Raw genomic sequence first — 8410 nt, 5'->3', positions numbered from 1 at the left:
GGTGCAGTGCCCGGTGTGAGCTGTGCTCTGCCGTGATTGGTTGTCCAGTCTGGAAGTGTCGGTGTCAGCAGTAAGAAAGCACTCGGTCCCAGTCCAAGGCTGAGAGAGAAGCTTCAGTCTGAGCACCTCAGCCCCTTAAATAATGTTAACAGATCAGTTCAAGCGTAGAAACAAGCGTCTGATCTTCACTGAAAAGCTCCTTGTCCATGTGGGAACCTATCTCTGTCTAAATTCACTGGGATGCTCCCGGGAGCGTCAATTCTTCCCGCCGCTCTCAGTGATTTTCTAACTACACTGATAACTCACTTCATAGTTACATCATTATTTAACAAAAATAATTTTTCCTTTCAAGTTCATATCTCCAGCCAACCCACTTATCAACAATTTAATGCATTTTCCCTTCGCTCTCAAGTAACTGATACAAACCTGATTCGCTCTGTCTGTTAAAAAACGCGGGCCGAGACTCAATGTGGGGAGTAAGGGATTTACACCAAACAGATTTAAAGTTTTCAACATCACAGATCCTGACCCTGCCGCTAATCCACTTGTAACAGGGTTTAAAAGGGGATCTTAATCGGACCAGAAGCAATTTAAAGCCAAAGTATCAGTTAATAATACTGTGGCAAGTTTTATTTGTCCTGCTGTGTTTTAGAAGGAGTGACTCAGGCTGTAATATAACAACTTCACTGTGAACTGGAGCAGGGTCTATAATGTCCCTCATCATCCTCACCCTTTCCCGTTTATCTAATGAGTCCTTTCCTCCACCTCAGGAGTATTTTCATCCGAGATTTATTTACAGACTGAAGACCAAATCGCATGTGAGGTGAAATGTTAAAAAGGGAGAGATAAATGTAGGTTTGTCTTGCTGCTGACTGAGAGAAACGGGTGTCAGCCTGTTCTGAAATGGGTATTTTAGGGGAATGGAACATTTTAAAATGTGTAGCAGGATTTCAGAGTTTAACATTAAATAAAACAAAATACTGCAGATGCTGGAAATCTGAAATTGCACTTTCTGTTTTGATTAGAGTTTAACAGCGTGATACCCCCGTGATTGAGGGCAAAGTCAATCCGTTAATCGGTATCTCAACAACCCGCACCTCCTGATTCTGGGGGAGTGACAGACTAAATAGTTATTAAAGGCAAAAAATCTTCAGATATTGGAACCTTCCCGCAACGCAAACTCCAATTTCCAATTAAACATTGGCAAAGCAAAGGTTAAGATTTTAACAATACTTTAATCAATCACAAATAGATTTTAAACCCAATCTTGAAAGATGAATCTGCCGCCAAGGCTTTTCTTGCCCCTCCCACTCATTTGCATAACGGGCAATAAATAGACTCGGAATCTCCTTTTACAGACACTGGAAGCGGAGCCGCTCTCCCAGTTTACACCAACAGGTTCAGGCAGACATTTGGGCAGTTGCTGTTGTCGCTTTTTCCGGTGGAATGGCTGCAGTGATGCATCTCCTGTGGGCCCTGCTGCTCCACTTAACAGGTGAGAGATTGTTTTAGGCACAGATTATCTGTTAAATACCGAGAATGGGCCGGTTTTACAGCCATGTTTATTGATGTATGAATGACCGACTTACTCCAATACATTGAATGTGTTTTTTTTCTCTTGTGATTTGTGTTGAAGGTGTCCTGGCGGTTCCTGTCCTCAATCAGACCCCAATTTCCGACCCAGTCTCCGCCGGTGAGACCTCCCAGTTAAAGTGTGCGATGGAGAACGGCAATGTGGGCAGTTACAACATGCACTGGTACCGACAGAGACCCGGAGAGGCTCCGGTGTGGGTGATAAGGCATGATACAGATGATGATATCTTTCGAGGCACCGGCTTCACGGACCGTTTTCAACCTTCCAGAGACACCTCCAGTAACAGTCACATTCTGACCATCAGCAGCTTGGAACCGGGAGACGCCGCCGTCTATTACTGTGCTACCTGGGATAGCTCAGCAGGCTATATACACAGTGAGACAGGCAATACAAAAACTGCACCAACAGAACCACTCAGAAATCCAACAGCTGCTGAAATATTCCTGCCTGAGACTGTGCAATGAGCTTCAGAAATATTCCTTATGTAACTTGTGGAAAATCTCACCGGAATTCCATGGGTTTATTTGGATTTTCCCCAATATTTGGACTATTAGCTGGGTAGGTAAACACTGATATTCTCAGGGTTTCCTCACTGACATGTGAAAATCTTTCTGCAGACTGTCAGCATTCCGGCCCCTGTGAAAGACAGAATGTGAAAGGGAATGTGATAAAGGACAGATTATTAATATTTTCCCCTCTTTCTTCCCAGCCTGGGTTTTAGGTGACCCGTCCCATTAAAATGCTGCACTGTGTTTACCTTCGGACCTGGGACCGCCCTGAGTTTACGGAGTAAGTAATTCCCTCATCCTATCATTCATATTGTTTCAATTATTTATTCATTTATGGCCAATTTTATTGCCGAGCGGCAGATGAATTTCGATTTCGCGAATTTGATGTTGGATTTATTTACACCCAGAAACGTTAAACAGGTCAGAATTGGCATTACTCCGCATCGGGGGGAAAGGAACTGTTCCAAAAATTAGTTTAAGAGTATTCTTCATTCTCCATTTCCAACAATCCCTGTGTCAACCACAACATTCTCGTCTCTGCGCTGTCTTTTGATCGAGCAGAGAGAGATCTCCTGAGAACAATATTTATCCCTCTCTCAGTATCACTAAAAACAGTGTAACTGGTATTTATCGTCGGGCTGATGTTGGGATTGTGCTGTGCTAATATTGGCGGCCGCATTTCTACATTGCAACAGTGAGCACACTTCAGAAAGTATTTCATTGTCTCTAAGGCGCTTTGGGAAGTCATGAGGTTGTGAAAGGCGCTATAGAAATGCCAGTCTTAGTACCTTTCAGGACACAGACAGCCAATCTGCGCACAGCAAGATCCCACTAACAGCAATGAGATAATGACCAGATAATTTATTTTAGAGTGGACTTGGTTGAAATCATTGCGGCCTCCAGTCTAATCCACCATTCAGTTAGACGATGGCTGATCTGTATATTAACCCCTTGGTTCTGTAACCCTTAATCGCCTTCTCCAGCAAAAATCTATCAATCTCAGCTTTGAATTTTCTAATTGATCCCTCTCCGAGTCTCAACAGCACTTTGGGGAAGAGAGTTCCAGATTTCCACTCCCCTTTGTGTGAGGAAATGCTCCCTGACATCATCCCTGAACGGCCTGGCTCGAGTTTGAAGGTTCTGCTTTAACAGGGCGCTTTGAATACTCAGTCATTGAGTACATTCATCTTCAAGACTTCAATTGAACCCTTTTATCCCCGGTATCTTTGTGTTGAATCTGCGCTGTTTGTGATGTCAGAAAATATATGGACACTCAGTGAAAAGCAGGTCACAGCTTCATGAATTCACATCTTTAACGTGAACACTGACTGCATTTTAAGACAAGCAAACGCGGCATTATATACAAATGGTAACAAAAAAGAAACAGCAAATATTGGAAATGTATATGTAAATATAAAGTGGAAATGCTGGAAAATGCAGCCGGTTGCTCAGTGTTTATATCGGGTACAGACAGCTGAGTGCGGGTTCGGGGCTGTGAACTGTATCTGAAGCGGCCAATTGCTAATCTTCACACTTACTGACTGAGCCGGTCTGTAGTTGCAGCTTTCCCTGTTCTTATTTTATCCGAAAGAAAGGTTGTCTTGTTCATGATACAATTTCAAAGAGGGTGCAGGAACAGAGAGACCTGGGGCTGTGTGTACGCTAATCTTTGTCGGAAGCAGCACTCGTTGAGGAATCTGTTTGAAAAGCTGATGGTATCCTGGACTTTATTAATAGAGGCAGAGCGGACAAAACAAAGTGGATGCATTAATGCTTTATAAAGCACTGGATAGGCCCCGGCTGGAGTATAGGGTCTAATTCTGGGCATCACACTGTCAAGGTGTTGGAGAGAGTGTGGAGGGAGATTTCCCAGAATGGGACCAGGGATGAGAGACTTCAGTTAATGTGGAGAGACTGGAGAATCTGGGATTGTTCTGCTTGGAGCAGAGAAGGTTAAGGGGAGACTTAACTGAGGCGTTCAAAATCAGGAAGGGTTTCGACAGAGGAAATGAGGAGAAACTGTTTCCACTGACAGGAGGGTCGGTAACCAGAAGGACACAGGTTGAAGATAATTAGTAAAAGAACCAGAGGGGGAGATGAGGAGAGTTTTTTTTAACGTACCGAGTTGTTGTGATCTGGAACACGCTGCCTGAAAGGACGATGGAAACAGATTCAATAGTAACTTTCAATAGGGGAATTGGACAAATACATGAAATTGAGAAATTTTGCAAGGATATGGGGAAAGAGTGGGGGGGAGCGGGAACTAATTGGATAGCTCTTTCAAAGAGCCAACACGATGGGCAAAATGGACTCCCGCTGCTCCCTCCCAGTCTGTGATTCGGTCATTTATGCAGCAGTTTTAAGGTCCTCGGATCCAAATGAAGTAATTTTGAACTATCGTCACTGTTGTACTCGAGGAAAATGAATTGGCAGATGAGCTCAGGAACGAGAGACCTAAGAATTTATTGGAACTACTGAATGGATCAGTAATTCAGTTTAAAGTTAATGTGAATAAGGAGAGTTAATGCAGCATCCAATCAGATTTCAGCTCAGAGTGTCCCACTGCGAATGGGTTATATATTAATGAATTTTCTTTTCCCTCAAAAACAGGTAGTGAGGATCGGAAACCATCAGTTCTTCTGCTCCCTCCTTCCTCAGAAGAAATAGACTCGGGATGGGCTACTCTGTCCTGCCTGGTGAGCCACTTTAAGCCGGGTTTCGTGCGGGTTCTCTGGAGAGTGGATGATAAAGAGACAGACAGCGGGGTGACCACAGGCACCGTGTCCACGGACAGTGATCAAACCTACAGCCTGAGCAGTTACCTGAGAGTCCCCGCCACTGCCTGGAATAAGGGCTCCAGCTATACCTGCAGTGTGGATCACGGCTCTCTGAGCTCACCTCTCCTCAAAACCATCAGCTCCACCGCTTGTTCCGACTGAGAGGGGGCAACTGGGGTTTAGAGTTTGAGTTATTGCTGATGAAATATTATTCAATATGTGGAATCCTCTTTTTTTGTTGTTTTGCAATGTAATCACTGTAGCAATGTCAGTTTTTGGCGGACAACCCGAATGTTGAATAATATCAGAAGCGGGTGAAATGATTGTCTGACTTTGTGACATGGAATTTCCTGTAGAATTGTCCCCAATTTCCTGTGTGTAAACTTCCGCTGTGTGTAAAATGGGAACGGATTCCCCTTTAGTCGGTGACCGTGTTGTGTTTGGGAACTTGTGTCATACAGCTCTTAATAAAGATGAAATGCTGACCTGAAATTAATATGGTCCAACTTTATTCAACACTTAAAGTGACATTGAGGGAACTGAGAGCATAGTTTACAGCCCAGACAACATTATATGAAAGTACAGGACAGAAACACTTATCTCTGCTATTTGCCCCAACCACTCCCTGTGGTAGTGAGTTCCACATTCTCACCACTCTCTGGGAAAATAAGTTTCTCCTGAATTCCCCATTGGATTTAATAATTTTAAAAACATGTCTCCTTGTTCAGGACATCGCTCCCTCCTGGAGGAGTAGTTTCTCTCAATGTACCCTATCAATCCTTTTCAAAATCCTACAAATCTCAATCAAATCGGCCTTTAACATTCCATATTCCAGCAATACAAGCCTAGATTATGTAATCGTTCCACATAATTTAACACTTGGATCCCTGGTTACATTCTGGTGTGTCTCCACATCATCCATTATTCACTTTCTGCGATAGTCTTTCCAGAACTGTACACAGTACTTCAGACATTGGATAATTTAAGAAGGGTGGGAGAGTGGAACCAGGTAACTACCGGTCTGTCTGTGTCACATCAGTTGTAGGGAAGCTATTACACTCTGTCATTGGGGATAGTGAGAGTGAACACTATTTAATGTAAACTGAACAGAGGGACCAACATGGCTTTGTTAAAGTTAAATAATGTCTGATTAATATAGTTCCATCTCTTGAGGCCGTTGCTATTCTTAGACAAAGGAGTGTCCATAAATGTTATCCGGATGGTCTCTGGATAAGGCATAAATCAGGTTCTACACTAAAGATTATTGTCACAATTGACGTACATGGAATTGGAGGCAGCCTTTCGATTTGGGTTGGAAATTGGTTGAGAGGCAGGAGACAGGGAGTGGGGATAAATAGGAGGTCTCAGGTTCTCCGTATGTGGCACGGACGGTTCTCCAGGGATTAGTGCTGGGGCCTCAATCCTTCCATCATATTTATTAGTGACTCAGGTGAAGGAGTCGGGTGTTTTATATCCAGGTTGGTAGGCGGTGTTATGTTAGGAGACACAGTAACGTGTGTAGGATGTGAGCAGTAAGTACCAAGCGGGTCTATCCAGGTTGTGAGTGGACTGAAATGTGACAGGTGTCGCTCAATGTGGGGGAGTGTGAGATAATCCACTTTGGATCTACTCCTGTTCCCCTGCGGCTGGATAAGGAAGTGAGGAATCTGAATATGTTTAATCATGTCTGCGAAATGACCTCAGAACAAGAGACACTGAGTGTCACCACTGAGCATGTGCAGGGATGGTGGTGGGAGGCGATTAGTGTGAGTGACCACGAGCGTATTTACATTTTAACCCTGCGTCATGACGTAATAATCCTGTGTACCATGAATGCACTGAAGCAGGGGCGCAATGCGCAACCTGCTAATTACATAGGTTTGCTTGTGAGTATAATGGAGGTTATTCCCAAACCAAAAAGTGAAAGTTGAGGATTATCCTGAGCTCAGCTCATCACCTGAATGTTTGATTTCCAAATATACGAATTAGGAACAGGAGTTGGCCACTCGGCCCCTCGAGCCTGCTACGTCTTTCAAGAAGGTCATGGATGATCTGATTGTAACCTCAACTCTACATTCCGGCCTCCTCCCGATCACCTTTCAACCCCTTGCTTATCAAGAATCTATCTCCCTCTACCTTAAAAATATTCAAAGACTCTGCTTCCACCACCTTTTGAGGAAGAGAATTCCAAAGTCTCACAACCCTCTGAGTGAAAAGAATTCTCCACATCTCCACAAGGCGACCCCTTATCTACAAACTGTTACCCCTAGTTCTAGATTGTCCCACAAGGGGAATCATCCTTTCCAAATCTACCCTTTCTAGACAGCTCAGAATCTTATATGTTTCAATCAAGACACCTCTTACTCTTCTAAACTCCAGTGGATACAAACCTAGGCTGTCCAAAATCTCCTCATAAGACAACCTGTCCATTCCGGGTATTAGACTAGTAAACCTTCGCTGAACTGCTTCCAATGCAGTTACACCCTTCCTTATATAAGGAAACTAAAACTATACACAGTACGTCAGATCTGGTCTCAACAATGCCTTGTATAACTGCGGCATGAACTCCCTACTTTTTATTCAATTTCCTTTGCAATAAACAACAAAATTCGAATAGCTTTCCAAATTGCTTGCTGTACCTGCATACTAACCTTTTGTGATTCATGCACGAGGACACACAGATCCCTCTGCAATCTCTCACCATTTAGATAATATGCTTATTTTTTTATTTTTCCTGCCAAAATGGACAATTTTCAATTTTCCCACATCATACCCGATTTTCCAGATTTTTGCCCACTCACGTAACCTATCTATATCCCTTAGTAGTTCCTTCTTCCCACTTCACAGCTTATGTTCCCACCTATCTTTGTGTCATCAGCATATTTATCAACAATACCTTCAGCCCCTTTATCCAACTTAATTGTATAAATTGCAAAAATTTAGGACCCCAGAACTGATTCTTGTGGTCCACCATTCATTACATCTTGCCAATCAGAAAATGACCCATTTTGCCTACTCTCAGTTCCGTTTTAGCTAACTACACTTCTTCAACTACACTTCTATCCATGACAAAATGTTACCCCTTACACGATGAGCTTTTATTTTCTGCAATAACCTTTGAAATGGCACCTTATCAGACGCCTTCAGGAAATCTAAGAACAATACATCCCCTTTATCCGCAGCACATGCAACTCCCGCAAAGAATTGACTCCAATAAACTGGTTAAACATGATTTCCCTTTCGCAAAGCTATTATGCCTGATTACCTTGAATTTACTAAATGCCCCTGCTATAACGTCTTTAATAATCGCTTCTAACATTTTCTCTATGACAGATGTTAAGCTAACGGACCTGTAGTTTTCTGCTTTCTGTCTCCCTCCCTTTTTGAATAAAGCAGTTACATTGGCCATTTTACAATCAAATGGAACCCAGTCCAAATCTAGGGAGTTTTGGAAAATTAAATCCAACGCATCAACTATCTCACTAGCCACTTCTTTTAAGACTCTAGGATGAAGTCCATCAAGACCCAGA

General features: G+C 43.1%; 1 protein-coding gene across 1 annotated transcript; it reads left to right on the top strand.

The window, feature by feature from the left end:
* Positions 1–1340: 1340 nt before the first annotated feature.
* LOC137356722 (immunoglobulin lambda-1 light chain-like) lies at positions 1341–5372 on the top strand. The gene is made up of 4 exons (XM_068022444.1): positions 1341–1495; positions 1637–1964; positions 2352–2383; positions 4714–5372. Exons 1-4 carry the CDS (start codon positions 1447–1449, stop codon positions 5040–5042), a joined length of 738 nt encoding a protein of 245 aa, XP_067878545.1. The 5' UTR covers positions 1341–1446; the 3' UTR covers positions 5043–5372.
* Positions 5373–8410: the final 3038 nt, after the last annotated feature.

The sequence above is a fragment of the Heterodontus francisci genome, chromosome 46, assembly GCF_036365525.1.
Source record: "Heterodontus francisci isolate sHetFra1 chromosome 46, sHetFra1.hap1, whole genome shotgun sequence".
In the NCBI taxonomy this organism is placed as follows: domain Eukaryota; kingdom Metazoa; phylum Chordata; class Chondrichthyes; order Heterodontiformes; family Heterodontidae; genus Heterodontus; species Heterodontus francisci.
This window is presented reverse-complemented; position numbering and strand designations above follow the sequence as displayed.